The 18,858-nt window shown below is 34.0% G+C and overlaps 3 protein-coding genes across 8 annotated transcripts; all 3 read right to left on the bottom strand.

Moving 5' to 3' along the window:
• Nucleotides 1–2,740: 2,740 nt before the first annotated feature.
• LOC105131634 (protein argonaute 4A-like) lies at nt 2,741–9,932 on the bottom strand. 2 transcript variants are annotated; one of them, XM_011034690.1, is made up of 23 exons: nt 9,755–9,932; nt 8,670–8,913; nt 8,365–8,570; nt 7,247–7,471; nt 7,032–7,168; nt 6,866–6,963; nt 6,683–6,780; nt 6,405–6,576; nt 6,208–6,324; nt 6,011–6,118; nt 5,830–5,892; nt 5,636–5,749; nt 5,390–5,555; nt 5,182–5,294; nt 4,928–5,065; nt 4,656–4,789; nt 4,371–4,436; nt 4,110–4,173; nt 3,907–4,018; nt 3,743–3,816; nt 3,454–3,548; nt 3,298–3,329; nt 2,741–3,101 (listed from the first exon to the last, which is right to left on the bottom strand). In XM_011034690.1, the coding sequence occupies exons 2-23, from the start codon at nt 8,901–8,903 to the stop codon at nt 2,926–2,928; spliced, it is 2,742 nt and encodes a 913-aa protein (XP_011032992.1). In that variant the 5' UTR covers nt 8,904–8,913; nt 9,755–9,932; the 3' UTR covers nt 2,741–2,925. The 2 variants fall into 2 exon arrangements, with proteins under 2 accessions (XP_011032992.1, XP_011032994.1); XM_011034692.1 differs by having other exon boundaries at nt 8,670–8,937.
• A 1,351-nt stretch (nt 9,933–11,283) lies between these two features.
• On the bottom strand, nt 11,284–14,983 carry LOC105131635 (uncharacterized protein DS12 from 2D-PAGE of leaf, chloroplastic-like). 2 transcript variants are annotated; one of them, XM_011034693.1, is made up of 10 exons: nt 14,615–14,983; nt 13,868–13,928; nt 13,645–13,770; nt 13,367–13,461; nt 12,721–12,805; nt 12,559–12,615; nt 12,214–12,269; nt 11,901–12,006; nt 11,708–11,815; nt 11,284–11,625 (listed from the first exon to the last, which is right to left on the bottom strand). In XM_011034693.1, the coding sequence occupies exons 1-10, from the start codon at nt 14,737–14,739 to the stop codon at nt 11,563–11,565; spliced, it is 882 nt and encodes a 293-aa protein (XP_011032995.1). In that variant the 5' UTR covers nt 14,740–14,983; the 3' UTR covers nt 11,284–11,562. The 2 variants fall into 2 exon arrangements, with proteins under 2 accessions (XP_011032995.1, XP_011032996.1); XM_011034694.1 differs by having other exon boundaries at nt 11,708–11,776; nt 14,615–14,981.
• A 950-nt stretch (nt 14,984–15,933) lies between these two features.
• LOC105131636 (cytochrome C oxidase assembly factor) lies at nt 15,934–18,224 on the bottom strand. Of its 4 annotated transcripts, none has more exons than XM_011034698.1 (4): nt 18,029–18,224; nt 17,664–17,743; nt 17,459–17,563; nt 15,934–16,061 (listed from the first exon to the last, which is right to left on the bottom strand). In XM_011034698.1, exons 2-4 carry the CDS (start codon nt 17,730–17,732, stop codon nt 16,020–16,022), a joined length of 216 nt encoding a protein of 71 aa, XP_011033000.1. In that variant the 5' UTR covers nt 17,733–17,743; nt 18,029–18,224; the 3' UTR covers nt 15,934–16,019. The 4 variants fall into 4 exon arrangements, with proteins under 4 accessions (XP_011033000.1, XP_011032999.1, XP_011032998.1 ...); XM_011034697.1 differs by having other exon boundaries at nt 17,664–17,752; nt 18,029–18,223; XM_011034696.1 differs by having other exon boundaries at nt 17,664–17,752; nt 17,951–18,222.
• Nucleotides 18,225–18,858: the final 634 nt, after the last annotated feature.

Raw genomic sequence — 18,858 nt, forward strand, 5'->3', positions numbered from 1 at the left:
GGTGGAGTGTCAAATCGGGCCGGCGTCTGCATTTCAGGATTGATTTAAATATTTATTTAGGATTACAGTAATGGTCAGGTTTAAAATATTTTTTATTTAAAAATATATTTAAATAATATACATTTTTATTTTTTAAAAATTATTTTTGAAATGATGACACTAAAACAATATAAAAAATATTTTTAATAAAAAAATAATCTTGAGGAAACATGGTTTTATAAACACGACAAAACCCAAGAAAAACAATGAAAATAAGAAGGAAAAAATGCTAGAAAAGAGAATCTTGCAATTAAAATGAATGTCAAGATCACAAGATCTTGAGAATAGGAAGCTGGAGAAGGAAATATATTGTGGGTTGGGATGCGAGAAAGAATGGAGTATAAATCGTGATGTGATGCGGTAGCTACCCTATACATTGTTTATATAACTCGACGGATTTTTTTTATTTCCCCCTTGCCTCCATCGTTTTCGTGTGAATTCCCTCTTGCCTTTTCTTTTTCTTTTTCTTTTAAATGGTTGGCATCGATGCGCACTTGCTCTGATCCCATTTTCAATGTCCAACCACTGGTTTTACATGCACACAAGTGATTAGTTGACGTTGCTGTCATGATTGTCTATTTCAATTTAAAAGTTATATTTTAAAATATATTTTATATTATTTTTTAATATATCATTTTAAATAAAAACTTTTTAAATTTAAAATTTATATAAATATACGTTATCTTGTGTTTAATTTTTATTAAATAAATAAAAATGGTGAGTTTCAAATTCGTAACCGCTTGGTTATCAAGGTTTTGATACCATGTCAAAGAATCATCTTAATTCAGAAGTTAAAACTTTTAAAGGAGATCCCAGAATATAATTTATATTATTCTTTAACAATAATGAATAATGATATATAATTGACCTTAGAAGATTATTATATTCAAAAAAAATTAAAACACTTTTAAAAGTTATTTGATGGCATAAAAAAAGTTGAAGTAGTCTATGAAGATTTTCAAGTTAGATTTAAAAAAAGTTATATATTTTTTCATGTTAAAGTGATTGGTAACTTGTTTTTGGTATTTAGCAGGTTAAGGTGACTTGTGCTGTAATTTTTTTTAAAAAATAAAAGTTAAAAATCTTCAATATTTTAAAAAACATCTTTTAATTTGAAAAATATTTTAAAAAATAGCTAATAAATACAGAATATATAATCTCATATATCACATATTTTTTCAAGTTAAGACTATTAATAATTTATATTCGATATTTGGTAAGTTAAGGTGATTTTTGCCACAAAATGTTTTTTTAGTATAGAAATACTTCAATATTTTAAAAAATATTTTTAATTCAAAAATATTTTAAAACACAGATAAATCAGCATAAATAAACCCACGAATAATATTTTTTCTAAAAAGAATCCCATCAGTAAGAAAATTAAAAACCATACATTATCTTTGTCTGCAAGTCAAGTGAGGGATGATCACGACATGTTCGTCGGCAAACAATACTCTACATTATCTATATCTACTCTCTTCCTTGTTAATGTATGGTTTTAATTTAATTATATAATAATCTCAGTGATCAAATTATCATTCCTAGTTTAGGTGTTAATTATAGATCTACAAGTATCATGATTATGAGAATCTAGCATTCTTCTTTTCTTATTAGTCTCGAAAGGAAGATTGTCATGCACATCATGGAACTTTAAATTCCTAATGTCACTATCACCTCAGTAGATCAAGATTGGAATTTTCTGAAGTGGTGGAAGATGATAAAGGGAGAAGGGAGCTCAATAAATCATCGCTTCTAGTGTTGGGCCATGTTACGATGATTTTACTAAATTCTAGCAATTCATTTTATATGGGCTGGATCCCCCATTTCCCCACTTCTACTTCTATACAAAAGCCCATCAATCTTAGTACCGAGCCGCATTTGATAGAATCTCGGGTGAATAAGATACTCGGGTATTCAATATGAAATAAAAACTATAATTATTTATCCAAGAATAAATGGATTATATAGAGAAAAATAATAATTGACGAACACACACACACACATATATATATATTACAATTATCATCCATGTAAAACAAACACTTGCTCTGTAACTAATTCAATAGTTAATTGGCCCGCCAAAAGAAACAAACCTGTATCTATTGTTATGTTGCGATTAGGAGGCCTAGCGCTTAATAATCCATGCAGACATTTCGGTTCTCTAATTCTCGTAATGGTTACTGTTTATTTGGAATTGTTAGTGATTATTTTTTTAAGTATTTTTTTTAGAAATATATTAAAATAATTTAAAAACATAAAAAAATATTACTTTAAAATAAAATAAAATAAAATTCAATTTTTTTCATAAATATTTTTAAAATACAAAAACAAATAGGATGATTTCCCATACATAATTATTATCATGGTTAAAAACTTAACACTCTAGATTTTAAATTATTTTTTATCCATATTAATCAATGTTATTTTTTTATAATTTTTAATATGTTCATATATTTTTAATTAAAAATATTTTTATAAAAATATTATACACCATATTACCATATGTACACTAAATCATAAAAAAAAACCAATATTTTTTTTTATCTAAACAAAGTTTGAGAGATTTTTTTAAAAAAATAATTCAAGGCTTAAATCACAGGAGTGAACCAAATTAATCTTATAACTACGATTCTTATAACCTTCATGCGAACTTTCCAAAAAAATAGATTAAAAGGAGACTTTGAATTCTAATGTCATCGTTTATAGGGGGGGTAAACCACTTGACATCGAAGTAGTGATGTCAGGCATCATTTCAGGACGGGAATGAGATCCGGTTAAAAGACCAAAATACGATTGCATGTTTGTGGTAGGAAACTATTCAACTCTAGGCTAAAGTAAGCTGCACAGCTGTAACTATGGTTTGTGAGCATAATTAAAACCAACGACTTAACAGAAGAACATCGAACTGCTGACATTATCATGCAGACGAGGCAATTCTGGAACTGGAACAGCACTTGGAACAGTAACCCCACCACGGCTAGATGATGTATCTGACAAATCATCGAACTTGATAAACTGACTCATCTGGCTTGCAGCTAAGTGGGCATAGCAAATTGGAGCAACTGCAACAAATTAATCCACCCAGTGAAAAGAACATACAAGCATATTTCTACAGTTAAAGAATCTGCTAAGCTGTTAAAAGTTAAGAAATTGCTTGTCGGAAAGCTTTGCTTTAGAAAGACGGTAAAGGCCCAAAGGTTGGAGTGCTGCTAAGAGGGAACATGAAAAGCCATCACACCGAGTCGTTTAATGCATTACCTACAGATATGGCAGTGGTGCTCCTCTGATACCTGCAAAATTTAAAAAGGTAGACATTACTTGCTGAAAAAGTTATTGCGCATGCCTTCAGATTGATTGCCATAAGTCCAGCCAAATTATATCATCAGATAATTGTGTATATAGGCAATTACTTACACGTATGACAAGGAGTGCACAAGCTCTTGTAAATCATCTGCAGAAAAACCAAGCTCATCATGTAGAACATGGTAATGAGTAGGCCTAGTCGTTCCCTGTTCGAACAATGAGGTTATTAGCCATGTGCTTTCTACAACATAAAACCAAACATTTTTATTCTTTATATGGAGAAGAATCAGTGCCACACAACAACCAAGCTTAAATATTAAGACTCGGCAGAATGAAAAGAAGCAAGTTCAATAAAAGGTAGCTAGAAGCATAGCCACTAGACTCGTATAAAGCAACTTACAATCATCCCAGCATGAGCACACATGTAGAAGTCATTGTTTCTGGGATGGCAAACCTTGTTGTCAATGACAGTACCTGCATGGAAAGAACTTCCGCAGTCAGCCTTTTGTTTCTTCCTTCTTTTCCTTTCATTTCAGGTGAACAAACTAGGGATAGTGAACTAACCAGGTGGAACATTATCAGGTGATCCCGACTGGAAGAACTTGGTATGGTGATTTTTCTGGGCAACAATCATCATGAATTTCGGGCACCAGTTCTCATCCAAGAAATTGCAGGCCTGGAAAAAAAAAATACAAGTGTAATTACACCAGAAAAAAATCTATTAGAAGTAAACTGCTCAAGAACAAATATATCAGAGATTAGAAAACCTCAATAATTTGTTCAAGTTCAATGTTTAGAACTTGGTTGAACTGTGACTCGCTCACTCCATCTCTACACAGGAAAGCAAGTACATTAAACAAGCAAATCATAAATTATCACTAGTGCAAGCCATGCAGCATCAGTAATTGGTTATAAAAATTATAAACTACTTAATCAGTTAAAAAAATTATCAATTAAAATATGTTTCTCATGTCTCTACCTATCCAAACAAATATATAAAGGACATTTTTCAGAGCTGCCTTCTGTACCTGAAAATAATTATCTGATCAGGCTTTCTTTTTCCTGAGCTTGAGTAGAAGTCCAGAAGTGACTCCCTGAAAGTTGAGAAAACAACAAATGCATTCCAAAAGTTACCGAAATAAATAACATCCTAGCTTTCAAGAAATCACAAAAACTGATGATCAACAAGGTCGTCCAAATTTGTGTGTCAGACAATCTCATCATTGAAAACACAAAATTAGTTAACACAATGAACGCAAGAAAATCAATGATCTTCGAAACCAATCAGTACTAAATGTGAGTTTTTTACTCACCTGATAATGCCCTGATCCTCACGAGTACCAGCAACAGGCTTGAATAGATTTGCAATCATTTCAACCTTCTGTGACTGGGTGCGAACAGAAGCTCTGTAGCGAGAAATTAATGGCCAGTGCCTGGAACTTACCACCTAAAAGTATGCAGTATAAGAAGAGAATTGAAGATTTCGAAAGAGAGAAAAGTGAAAAGAACTTTGAGGTAACATAATTTATCAAGCACAGATAACCAATGGTACAGCGGAAAGAAAAGCAGAGAAAATATTTATTACCGCAGCAATAGATGGCACATCAGAATGACCAGGAGAGCCATGTGATACATCCATCCCAAGTATTAAGGTGGGAAGCTTAGAGACCAAAGGTATAGAAGGAGCATGCTCAATTGATAACAAGGAATTCATTCCACCAAGCTGTGGGAAATGAGAGAATGATGAGAATTAGATAAGGCATGAACGCTTTGGAGCGAAATCAGACAGAATTGGAGAAAACAAGAAACTTCAAACGGTATGACATTGCAAAATTCTACCTTGGCATTGATTTTCAGTAGCACATTTGTCAGGTACTGATCATTCACCTTTGTAGGTGCAATGCACTGTGTGACGATCCCTAAATCAGAAAGATTTTTCCTTTTCCACGGACCTTAATTTGCAGCAGTATATATTAATTAGAAACAATCTCAAGGTATCTAATTAAGGCATGAATAGGAAGCGGGTAAAGAAAGCAAGCAGCACAACCATAAATGTCAGAGTTCTTCCTCTCTGGAAGAATACACAACAGAAATTGTGGTGGCTCTGGAAGCTTAGACTTAATGGCCTCGAACATTCTCTCCACTCTTACAGTAGCAGATTCTCGCCTAAACTGGAGACTCTCTTCAAATACCTCAAATGGGTTACTTATGCTCTGCAAAAATGGAAAGGTTAATGTAGATCAATTTGCAATGATGAAATCGATTTCATATTGCTAAATGCTGAAACACTCACAATGCCTTTCATGTCTCCACACTTCATCAAGTTACTGCACAGATAACGTATGTCACAACGTGCAGAGAAGTTTACTATAGCCCATTTTTCTATCTTCACTGGATCCACTAGTTTCTGAGATACACAATCAAAGTTCATACATACACCATTTATTAAACATGAATGATTAAAGAAAAACAAAGTTTAAACAGCACCTTGTTGTTGAAATTCCATCTCCCATTTCGAGGGAAGAAGTCCTCTCCATTTCCCACTTTTAACTGTAAAAAAGACAGTGCGCCCGCAGTGTAAATTAGAAGAAAGAAACCAACTCCTAATTCATCAGATGCCAAATGCATATATATCAAGGAAAAGGAAAATACTGAGTTTGGTATTTACCCTGGGAGCAGATAATACACGACCTTCAACTTGAGTAAACTGAGCACTAATTGAAATTCCAGAAGAACGAAGCATTGGATCAGCATCATAATTGCTGCTTCTCAAAGCCTACCGAAAAAAGCATTTGTGATTAGAAATCTGAAAAAAATGAAAATAAAGCTACAGGTTTAGATTAACATTTGCTGGACAGTACTTACATCTGTCAAAGATCTCATCCGCTCTTGGGGCTTCTGCCGTGATTTCTCCACAAGGGAAGCCCTTTGCAGGTTGGACAACGCCTTGGTGTAGCGTTGTAACGAAACCAGATTGCACAGCTGCATATATGGGAACCAAACAATAAGGCGTAGGCATGTCATTCACCATTTGAATTGCTAAGAGGCTCCAGAAACATCACCTCAAGAGGAAAATACGATGGGCGCTTTGGTTTCCCAACATTAATGCACGGGAAATCAGCTGAATACTGCAATCGCATTTTGCGATGATTTACAAAGTAATCATAAACCGTAACCTCAATAGTTTGCACTTCACCTTCCCGTTCCCGTCCACTTCTTTGGTTTAGCGAGAAACTAAACGATTTACACAAGTTTATTGAGCACATGACAGCACGATTTTGAAATACTAAAAGTTAATGCATCAAGTCCATAATAATAAAGCAACATATAAGGAACTCACGTTTGCTCTCTGCAGGATTTTTCAGTCAATCCAGTGATTTTGTACTCAGTGTTGGAGTGATTAGTTTTAATCCTCAAATTTTTAAGCATCCGCTTAGCCTGGCATTTAACCCATGAATGAACGAATTTGCAGGAGCGCTTTAACAATAACTCAAAATCAACATGGAAAGTCAAAGTTGGCTACCTTTGTCCAGTCAATATGGTAAGGATCTCGAACATTCTGATTCATGATTAGGAAGTCCACTACTGGTCCAGGTTTAACTATCATGGTGGTTGATACATCTGCGCACAAAAACAATAAGTATGGCCATTCTAAATGACTGAGTAATAATTCCTAGATTTCTACCAACCAATATTCAGAGATAAGCCATCTTGGGCTGCTCGAAAACTTGAATGAAAACCACGGCATCCCATGACACCACCTCCCAACTCAACGAAGTTTCTTGGATTATTATGGAAAAACGACTGTCGGACCAACAGGCAACCCCTGCATAGAGTGAAAACCAAATCAGATACAGAAACAAGTTGAGCAACGGAAAACCACCAGAAGAGGAATGGCACTCACTGCCTTGCTGCATTCTGTCTTAGCACAATGTCTAGTACTCTGACAGCTTCTTGAAAATGTTCAGATTCTTGACCCTGCAGAACAGCTGCAATTGCTTGAACTGGAATTTTAGTTGCGTAGCTGATTTGTACTTTAATCGTTTTGGAGTGGTAGGGCCGCTTCCTTCGCTTTAGATCACTTTCACTGGGGCTGCCGTTACCCCTGGAACTGTCGTTATCTCCACCTCTATTTACAATAAGGTTGTTAATTCTGTTTTGTTTCGTCTAGAATAGTCGAAACATTTTATATCAATTTAAAAAACAAAACAAAACAAAAGAAATTTCATTTCATTTCAAATCTCGGTCCGTTCCGGATTTTTCAGCTAAATTCCACCTAAAATGTTCCAGTTTCATTCCACATGTTCCGTTCTGCTCTTGAAAAGCCATTAAATTAAATTTAACCTTGTTCAATTTAATTAATTAAACCACTCAATTATAAAAAGCTTTTTTTAATTACTATTTTCAATAACAATGATATTAATAATAATATTAAAAATTATTATTACTATTTTCATTAACAATTATATTAATTTTTTAAAATTAGATTTATCACTAATATATATGGTTTATATTCATGTTGTTTTTTTCATGTTTATACTTTGTAGGAATTTGAGCAAAACAAGAGATGTTTTATATTACATTAGCTTTGATAACATTGACCTAACTTTATATTTAAAATATTTGTGTTAAAACATTTTATTTTTATAATATTTTGATATTTTATTTAAGTTAAATTACTTTAAGTTAAAGATCTATTTAATCTTGACTATTTAGAAATATTTTAAATTTTGAAATTATATTTGTTTGGCATTATGTTTGTATTGCATAATTTATAATTAATTTATCTTGAATTTAACTTATGTTTTTGAATATATATATAAACAGTACAACCCCGAAATGACACACTGAAACAGTTCGAAATCAAAATATTCCATTCCAATTGAAAAAACAAAACATTTACCGAAACGGAATTAACAATCTTGATTTACAAACCTCACACGGTCAATTACTTGCACATGAAGAAAGATAAATCATAATAAAAATGAACAATACAAACTGATTAAGTAACACTCATTTTACCTGGTTAAGGAGACATCCTCCAACACAACAGTGAATTCCAGCTTGTTGTGTGGAAGAGAACCAATCGTAAACAGGGTCTTCTCCCCGTCATAAGCAAGCTGCTTACCTTCCAGCTCAGAATCATAGGTCTCCTGGACTTTGTCCATAACCTTTCTTCCGATTCCCTTTCCATCGGTCGGGTGGCCATCTTCATAAAATAGACCAACCTATCACAACATTAAACATATAAAACAAAACAAAATTCATTATGCTCAATGTATAGGAAACAAAGGGGGAAAACAAATTGCAAGTGAAAAAAAAAATACACTGTATTGGTAGAAGTGGTCATTTGACTTGGGCACTGCCACTTTGAAATGGTTGGTTAGTAGTTGTATTCTCTGTCCTTTAGCACCGTACCCACGGCGAGCCATGGGAACTCGTTTTGGGGTTGCTGCTTTCTTTGTTTGTTCATAAGTTGGACCCAATTCTGTTTTCACCACGTCAGAAGGAATTATAGCCGGAGGTGGTGGCAAATCTTTCCGTGAATCTGAAGACTCCATTTTCTGATACCTGATAAATCAAAAACACAATTGACTTCGACCATACAACAGTTAAATAACCATATCAGCAATCATTATTAACTAACGCTACTATGTAAGACAGTACATTATTAACAACTGAGAATAGATTCTATGTAAAAAACAGTGTTATACCAAAATAAAGGAAAAGAAAAATAGAAAGAAAAAAAACGGAGCAAAATAGAAAGTTCTATTAACAGACATTAATCGAAAAAAAATAGAAAATAACTGAAATAAGGAACTAGAAAACACAGAAACGCGGGGGTAAATTTTTTATTTTTGAAGAAGAAAAGCATGAAACAGAGCTTTTAGATTTAAAACACTCTTCAAAATCTCTAAGAAAATATCTCAAAAATGACTTTCGAGCAGGCAAAAACGCAAAACCAATACATGAACAATACTAAAATACGCTTTTACAAATCTATAAAAAGAAGAAAATACCTAGAATAAAAAATGACGGACCATAAAAACACGGAAAAAGACATTTAAAAAGAAAATAACCGAAACAGTATAAAATCGAAAGAAATTTAAAAAATCTGTCGAAAACGAAAAAACCGCTTCGTAAATCACTTCACTGAACGACAAAATATCTCAGAAATATATTAAAAAACATAAAATAAGAGAAAAACAACGGAGCCTAAACGCATAAACGAAGATCACTAAAAAAAACCCCATGCATACTCAAACGCACAGAGAAATCACTACAGAGACACAAAAACCTGCAAAAAAGCACGAATCACCCAAAACAGAGGCATTAAGCGAGCGATGTAGATCGCGCGCAAGGACTACAGCGGCATGAAAGAAAAAGTAGCGTTACACTACAAAATATATACCTTGAGCGTGACAAAAACGATGGAGCGCGCGAGGCTGATTTTGCAGTGGCTAGAGAGAGACGATACGAGACCCTAGCTTACTTGGCTTGCTACTCGTTTTTTTTTTTTTTATAAATATATTATTTGGATTTTTAGAGGGCTGGACACTGCTCAAACTCAGACTCTTTTAAGAGACGGGAAGAGACGCCAGTCTGCTGCAAGGAGTGTTATAGTAGCCTCCGAAGGGGGGGAAGGCCAACTGGCAGGAGGACATTTTTGGATGCCTATTTTGCCACCTTGTTTCTCTTTTTTGTGGCATTAAATGAAGGTTAGGAAGGTCAGTTTGTTTAGTGTTTTGAGAAGTTGAAGGGCCAGCTGTCCTTTTACTTGTATGGGAAGTTTTCCCCTTTTTGGAAAGAGTATTTTCTTTTTCCATATAAATCAAACTTGAAAATAGGGGAATTAATGAAAGCACAATTTCTTCCATAAACAAAATTCCCTTCGAGTATGGCCTTACTATCATATCAATATATTCAATCAAGAGAGATTTCATCAACACACATTTACACAAGGGTAACATTGATCGAAACAAGTACACCTTTTTTTTTTCTTTTTTTGTTTCTATGTTTTTTTAAGAATAAATCCAGCGTTTGATATTGATTACTTTTCAACATATTTTTTGTTTAAATATATATATATCAATATAATATTTTTTAAATTTTTAAATTTTATTTTTAATATCAATACATTAAAAAAATAGAAAAACATAAAAAAATTAATTTAAAGTAAATAAAAAAATAATTTATTTTAAAAAAACTCTTAAATTGAAAAAAGAGACTCTAAAAAACATTGGTACGTATAACCTTTATACACAGCAGCCTGTTTATTGCCAAATGGCTGATTCCTGAAGCTTGCTGCCAAGAATCTTGTAAGCCTTCTTGGTTATATACCCTAGGAGGAGTAGCATTTCACGAAATAAGGGATGATTGTTTTTTAAAATATTTTTAATGTTAAAATATATTAAAATAATATTTTTTTTATTTTTTAAAAATATATCATAATAATTCAAAATATATAAAAAAATTATTTTTTTTTTAAATTAACTTTTAAGAAACGGGATTAAAAAAAATCCGATCTTTTAAATAAAACAACTGACCCAAGTTATCCTCCTCGCAGCTCAAACCCTAAAAAGCATCAGACCCCAGGCTAGGTCTGGCAACCTTGCTGTTAACATTTGTTGTCCACACATAGAACACAACACATAACTTTCTTGTTATCATGCAACAAGGTTTGGATTTTTTTTATTTTTATTTGGTTAAAATTGAACCATAGTTTCTCTACAGTCTACAATTGCTGAAATATTGCTCAATTTGCTAGCTATCAAGCAGTAACCAAATACAGGAATCTTAAATAACAATTCCCATAAACTAGGTTATGTGAGACCTAATGATTATTAAACCTCTAATATCGTACCATTTTGACCTAAAAACTTAGGTAAGATCTCATGAATGATTTCATGTAACTATTAACACTTCATAATAATAGTTATCAATGGCAACATGGCTAAAGTAATGGCTTTGATTTTTTCATGTTTTTGTAACAGAACTGCCATCTGCTTTCAATGATATTGGTAATAAAATTCCATAGTTTGTGAGACAGTTATATTGTGGTAAAGACTAAGAATCTATTGTCCATAGTTTATGTGAGGCCGATGTGATTCCTATATGCAGATTAATGTGACAACAAGTTTCTACATTCCCCGACATTGAGTATAAATCACAATCTCCGTAGAGTATATGATAATGGATCTGGTCATTTTCTAGCATGGCTCAAAAACTTGCTTCCTCGGTCGTTGGTCGCCTCAAGAAATATCGCAAACTGTTACCGAGAACCTGCCAAGGTTCATAAAGCAACATGAGGACACAAGAGTATCATCAACAACAGACTGAGGAAGTAGACTTCGATATTTCATACCTGTTGCAGAGGCTTGCTGATGGCTTTACCCTTGTAGCTGACATGAAACTTTGCCTTGGCCAACAGCCCCTGGGTGCCGCAGTAAGAAACATCGGTGTGATTGTTATGCTAAGGATACTGTGTTTCAAAATATGAGAAAGATACAAAGGAAAGGAAATCCAATGGCGCAGAATATATGCAGATGAATTATCACCTCGGTGTCAAATTCTCCTGATTCAACAGAAATGTTAATGTCAGTGATATTCTTTACAAGATCCAACAGTAATCCTGGTCGATCAGCTGTCTCCACTAAAAACAAGCTGCCACATAAATACAGTCAACCCTTTAGTAATTACTGTTCACAAGCTAAACACTAGAAACAAAAGGTTATTATTCTTGAAGGAGACAAATTTTTTCCAACTTCACAGTGTAATCCACAATAAAAACTTGATAGAATCGCTTTGAGAGCATTGTGATAAGAAAAGCGCGTATCTGGACAGTATTGAAGAAATCAAAGCACAAGTTACCTTCGGTCAGGACCATCATCTTTGACTTTTATACGGGTTGCTATATCCACATCAACCTGAGGAATTGCAGAATAACAAAATTTTGAGCTAAGCTAAGATCAATAACTTGGGACTTAAATCTTCTCTGAATAATTCATAGATGAATAGTTTAACATTCTCCCCTTAGGACATCTGTTTCAACGAGAAAGAGAGTTGGAGACGGGTAAACGCAAATAACACCCATCCTACGGGCTATGACACCCTTACCTCAATTTTAAGAGTTTGCAGGAAAATGTTTTACTATGGAGAAAAGCCAACAATTTTAGAATTTAATAACTTATTAAGACAGGATAAACAAAGAGAAACCTGTTTTGGTTGCTCTACTCCAAAGGCAATTCCCATTGCTAACTGTGAGCTTGATTCCTGTTTGACAGTCATTAGGTTACGCATATACGGAGATGCACATCTGACAATTGACATTCTTTAATGATATTTAAAGAGCATAAATGCACATCCAACAATGATTACCGGGTGATACTGAAGCAAATTGTTTATGATTGTCAAACGAATGGCCTCCAGCAGCTCTGGGTCATCAACTTTTCTACCAGTACTTCTGAAAAAAAGCTCCATTGCTAGAGGCAGTCAGATTTGCGGTAAAAAGATACTGTAATAACAGAATCATATGGTCCATCAGAAACAAAATTATACAAAACATTATTTCAGAAACTCGTTTGTTCAATCCATGAATTTCATCTCATGGAATATCTCTGATAGTCTGGTTGTTAGTGTACTTTTGCAGCATTGTCATGTATGGACACAAGCAACTTCCTCTCTAAGTATTATTGACGGTCACCTTTCCTTTATTTAAGAGAGAGACTACTGATAGTTTGGAAATAAAACAAAGGGATCCAAGTCTTCAAGGAAGATATGGAACAACACTTTTGAGCACAGAAAATGTTGCATTATAACATTTAATTTCCTGTTATAAAATTCTTGGCACAGTTAATCTATCCTTCATTCCTATACAAAATTGAATGACAAACCAATTATACTGACTTGATAGGAGAATTCAAGAATAGCAGAGAGAAGGAACAGACAAAAAAAATAAAAAATCCAACTTCTGTAAACAAGTGAATTCTCAAACCTTAAACATAACATGTAGGATGTAACTTACGATTTAGTGATGGCAAATGTGTTGTGCTTCCCAGAAGAATCCAAAAAGACATTAGCCTTAACAACATTCAGCCCGAGGTTTTTAAGCGCATTCATCTGTAAGGCATTTAATCATAGATTGCTCACAATTGTCTGTATATGCTAACTAGAAGGCAACGATAAGTGGTTCAGAACAACAGAGTTTCAAAATCAGTTAAATCTGGAGATCCAAAATAAATATGTCAACAGCAAAAGAAAGACAAATCTGATGACTATCTCAGCCAGTATAGGACTCCATACCGTATCCAGAAGAGCACCAAGGCGATCTCCAAAGGTTATCTCCACCACAGTTGCGTCTGGATCAGAGTCTTGGTCAATTATAACTTTCGGAGTTGGAATTGCATCAGTCTCATTTTGACTTCCATCCTGTTTAAAACACCATTTCCTCTATTTAGTAAATAAGAAGAACTTGCAAGTTCATATGCACTACAATCCTATAAAAACAGAAAAAGCCGCCCCACACCTCAATGGTTGGAGCCGATGAAGCTTGCACAACAATTATTGTCCTGGTGGAAGATGACAATCTGGCAACAATCATATATGGTTAGAAGAAAGTATAATGACAATACAGAATGATGAGGTGAAAATGTAATTTTATTCATGGAATGCTTGGATAATGATGTAAAACTTGTGCTCATTGTCATGGGGTGCTAAACTGTATTCCAAAAAATGCTTCTCTATTTCACTGATTAGAGAGAGGCTTTCAGATCCAGAACAGCCATCTTGTAGCAGACGAGTCCTTATGCAGCTATTCCTCATAGTAATGAGCCATTAGGGGGGTTGAGAAAAGAACTGAAATTAAGTAATTAGTAGTAATTTCAAGTGTGGAAGCTTTGATAAAAACATGAAAAGGGCAAATCTAGCTACCATTGTTATTAGTAGCAGGGGATTCAGGAGTTGGCATTTAGCTAAGGTATGGATGGTGCATCCTCTGGCCAGTCCTTAAACCACTAGGAAAGTTAATTAACTTGGAGAGAGAATTATCCAACAAAAAGAAGAAGTAAATCGGTCACATTTAAATGGGTTATTGTTGTTTTCAACACTCACTCAAGTTCTTAATCAAATCCAACAGAACTACAGAAATCATCCTAAGATCTTTATTCAATAAAGATTCAAACTTGAATGTTAAAGCTGAAGCAGTCATATTCACAGAGAAACATTACTACACAAACACCTAAAAAGAGGGAACAATGTCTGAAAGTAGGCATACCTTCTTCGTTCCTTGCATAAAAAAGGAAGCTGTGTAGGAGCCAAGCCAAAACACAAGGGATTTTCAACCGCTTTAACATTACTAAACTGAAATGGAAGATTAGCAAAAGCCAAGGAAACAGCCATTTCGATCCTTCTCTTTCTCTTTCTTTCAAGAACTAACCTGTATTTCCAGCAACAACTAAAGACAAGAAACAAAGGAAGAACAAGAACCCAAATGAAAGAACATCATTAATTCCAAGAAAGACAAGGAGAGGACTTGAGAAGGAAGGAGAAGTGTAGTAGTTCTTGTAATATCCGCCATGAGAAAGAAAATGAGCGTTTAATATAATATCCTATCTCTTTATCTCTCTCCGTGTCTGTTTCTTGCAATTTATCTCTAACGTCCATTCCTCATCTGATCTTCATTTCATTGTTTTTATTTATATTTTTATATTTTTTTACTTGTTCTATATTTCTTTTTATTCATGAAGAAATATACTTTTTTTATTTATTAAAAACTGTTTTTTTTAACCCTCCATTTGGGGCCATGGGGACAGTCTAACAATAGAGACATGTTTGGTTAAGATACCTCTCTCTGTCTTCATCGAAGGGCTCTCTTTTACCCAGAAAAGCAAAAGAAAACCAAGCGAGTGTCGTGGCTTTGAATTTTATTGCAAGATATTTTCACCTGGAAGCTTTTTCTTATGGGGCCCTCTTGAAGTTAGAAGAGCTAAAATCTGGACCATTTATGAGTTGCCAAGTGTGGATATAATTGAAAACGGAAGGCAGCACTCTATGGTTCCTTACATTATTGAATTCAGTAAAGTTTCGGTTTTCGTCCTGTTGGGATTTTGCCTTTGATGGATATTAGCACTCTAGCATGATCCATGATCCATGATCCATGGTTAATGTCTTTTGGATATTAGCACTCTAGCATGATCCATGGATCTCAAGCACTGGAATATCAAGCGCATATGATTGGGCTGATTACATAATGGGTTCCTACAAAGGATTCCAATAAGCTCTCTTTGAGCAAATTCAAAATCAGCATCAAGACTCGTCTATTATGACCACTTTTTTTTCTTTTGATTTTTTTTGGTCTACTAGCATGACCATAGTTAAAAATGACATATACAAGGCAACTGTCCAAGGAATGATAGTCTTCTAAAAACAAAAAAAAAATATTTAATATTCTCATCATACAAGTCTCAGTCGTCAGGAAGAACTTGGAAGAAAGGAAAACCCAAAAAGAAATGAAAAGGGGGCTACATGATCATTATCCAGCAATCATCTAGGCAACAAAATCCCTTGGGTACAAGGTAAGGTGTGTTTCTACTGCTATGAGCAAGGTAAAGCTAAAGCAATCATCTTCTTTATCCAGGTTCCACCCTGCAGGAAGGGTCCATTCAAGCATTCCCATGAACTTAATAACCCTTGTTTCCTCGGATTCTAGCTCTCATGTCAACCTGAAAAAACACAGAATATGACTTGTCAACAGAAGGGACCTTTGTAAACATTTAACGGATTCAAAACTGTTTCTTTTCATGATAATTTTAAGTGATTTTTTCTTGATGCTCTTATTCACCTGAAAGATTATCTTCAAATTAGAAATCACTAGTAAAACAGAAGCTTTATTCATCTTCATTCACTTTTGGTAATTCCCATACACCGCATATAGGAATGCATATGGATGCATAATGTGTAGAGGCATGGTCAGGCACAGACCGACACAGAAAATCAAATTGCTCTTGGAGCTAAAAGGAATACAGTCTCGTTGCAAAGTGCAGAATAGAAGAGCATGCATTTACTTAGTTCAGGAACTAGGATTAGAACACAGTTCTTTTAAAGTCAGAGATGTGGGGGGTTGTAGATTACACTGAATCAGAATTTTCAGACTCGGCACCACTGCTTTGCATCAACCTGTGATGTGGAATATGCAACTAACTAATCTAACAGCATAGACAAACTATGGCGGGCTATGTAATAATGATCTAATAACTAACAAAGACATTTTCATCATTGCCACACAAGTGTCCTTGTGATAGATAGCATTAGTTTTGTTAAAAGAATCAGCGCAGCCTATGAAACAATCATGGAAACTTCTTGCATCTTTCATTTCCAGATTATAGGGCCTAGCAAACCTTAAACCTTATATGTGTGTATTAGACCTTCAAAAGGTTCTCCATTGACTTACAGCATCAAGTTCTTTAACTTTCAGTCAATTATTACCATTGAGATTCAACCTTTTTTCACCCCGGTTCAAGTTAGAGTTCGAACCTAATAAAGCCCAAAACGCATAGAACTTTCAATTCTCACCCACCATCTAGTGAATGAAGAAATTAATGAGAACTAATTGGTTTTTACAATCTTGTCTAACAAACTCTCACTATGAACCAAGGATGAAAACAAGGAATAATTCATATAGTGTATAATTTAACTTCACTTGGTTGATGAATAACCAGGAGTTTTATTGGAAATCCACAAAAGGTCTCATTTGATGTAGTTATATGCATTCAATTATCTTCACAATAAACCAAAATAAACCACGTGGATCTTCACCTTTATGATGTTCAAAACAAGAACTTGAACTCAAAATTACTGTTTCCTTCACTTAGAGGTCCCCATCTATTGAGACTTTAATTGCACAGTGATGCTAGAACTCCAGGTCTGACAAATATATGCAAACTAAACCCATAATTCGATCCAACAATGGTCAAAATCAAATTATTACTCATCGCAACCAAAGCACAAAGAAAAATAGAAGTTGTCAAGAAAAGAGAACAGAAAACTTGAAAAAACCCACAAACTAGAAAACAGAAAGAAATCAAATGGAATAAAAAGCAAGAGAAAAATAAGATCATGCCTGGCCTCTCTTGCAATTGAAATAAGTTTCCCTAAGTCCCACACACTCACTTGGTATGGAAGGGCTCTTCTCTCCTGCACATTCTTTATATGATCGATTCTCAATCTACATACATAAAGCAAAAAAAAGAATCTCAAAAGGACTGAATTTGACCAATGAGAGACCTTTAACATTAAAAACACCATCTTGGTAAAGAATGCAGTACCTTAATACAATCAGACTCACTGAGACACTTGACCAGTTCCATTGCAAGTCCCTTGCAAGACTTTGACATTTCCACTCCTCCTAAAAAACCTAAAAAGATAAATACTTCAAAATAATTGCTTTAAAATATCAAGATTCCTGCATTTGTGTTTAAGCTTACGATTTTCAATTCTTAGAAAAAATTATTAGCAGTAGTTTCATTGAGGCATTGTTTCAAACAGTTTAAGAGTGCTAACTCAGAAACGTGAAACGAAGCAAGAGATTCATAATTTTTGGAGCTGAATCTACCTCAAATGATGCTTGAAGCCTACGACTGTAAAAATCCAATTATAAAGTTAAGAGAGGGTGAGATTTCTGAAGCCAAACCTTGGCGATTTGCGCCAGTGATTATCGATGGGGGGAATGAACAGAGAGAAGGAGAAAAATTCTAGCGTTTTGGAAAATATTTGTTTCTTATTGTACATCTTAAATAGCGTTTAAGCCGATGAGTAAATTACACTTTAGTTACCTTAGTTTAATAAAGTTTTTAATTTGATCCATTTTCTAGAGCTGAGCATAAATTCCTTGAAATCGTCCAAAACTCCCTTTTTAAATGCATTTTTGGTTTGTTTTAAACGGTAAGATTAAAAGACTTGATGACTGTTAAATATAACCAAATCATGCAAGGATTTGTGGTTTTAGATTATTTTAATCATCAGTTCTTGAATTTTATTCTATCTATTAGATTTTAGAACAAGATAATCGAAGAACTCGTGACAATTTTTCAAAAATCCAAAAAGGGTTATTGATTTTGCTTTTTTTCACCAAAAAAAATTGCAAAACAAAGAAAGTTCTGTTCTATTTTTCAAAATTTAAAAACAAGTGGCACAAAGTGATTCCAAACACTCCCATAATTTGTCATTTGTAATAAAATTCAAGTAGCTTGATTGATCACTCTTCTTGTTTTGTGCCCACTATCAACTAGGGCATGCTGTCAATCCCAGTTTGTGAAGCTCCCTTGCATCCCTTTATAGCCTTCCCTGCTTTAAAATTTCTTGAGCAGAAACTGTAAAATTCGTGTTGTTACCAATACTTCTACAATCCCTTTTCTGTTTCACACGTTTCAAGTTTAAATGTTGGATATGAATTAAGTTAGCAAGTGTTTTTTTTATAACTAGGTATTTTATAAATATTATTACGAAGAACAGAAAATTCGA

Source organism: Populus euphratica, unplaced genomic scaffold, assembly GCF_000495115.2.
Source record: "Populus euphratica unplaced genomic scaffold, PopEup_1.0 scaffold24.1, whole genome shotgun sequence".
Classification (NCBI taxonomy): Eukaryota; Viridiplantae; Streptophyta; class Magnoliopsida; order Malpighiales; family Salicaceae; genus Populus; species Populus euphratica.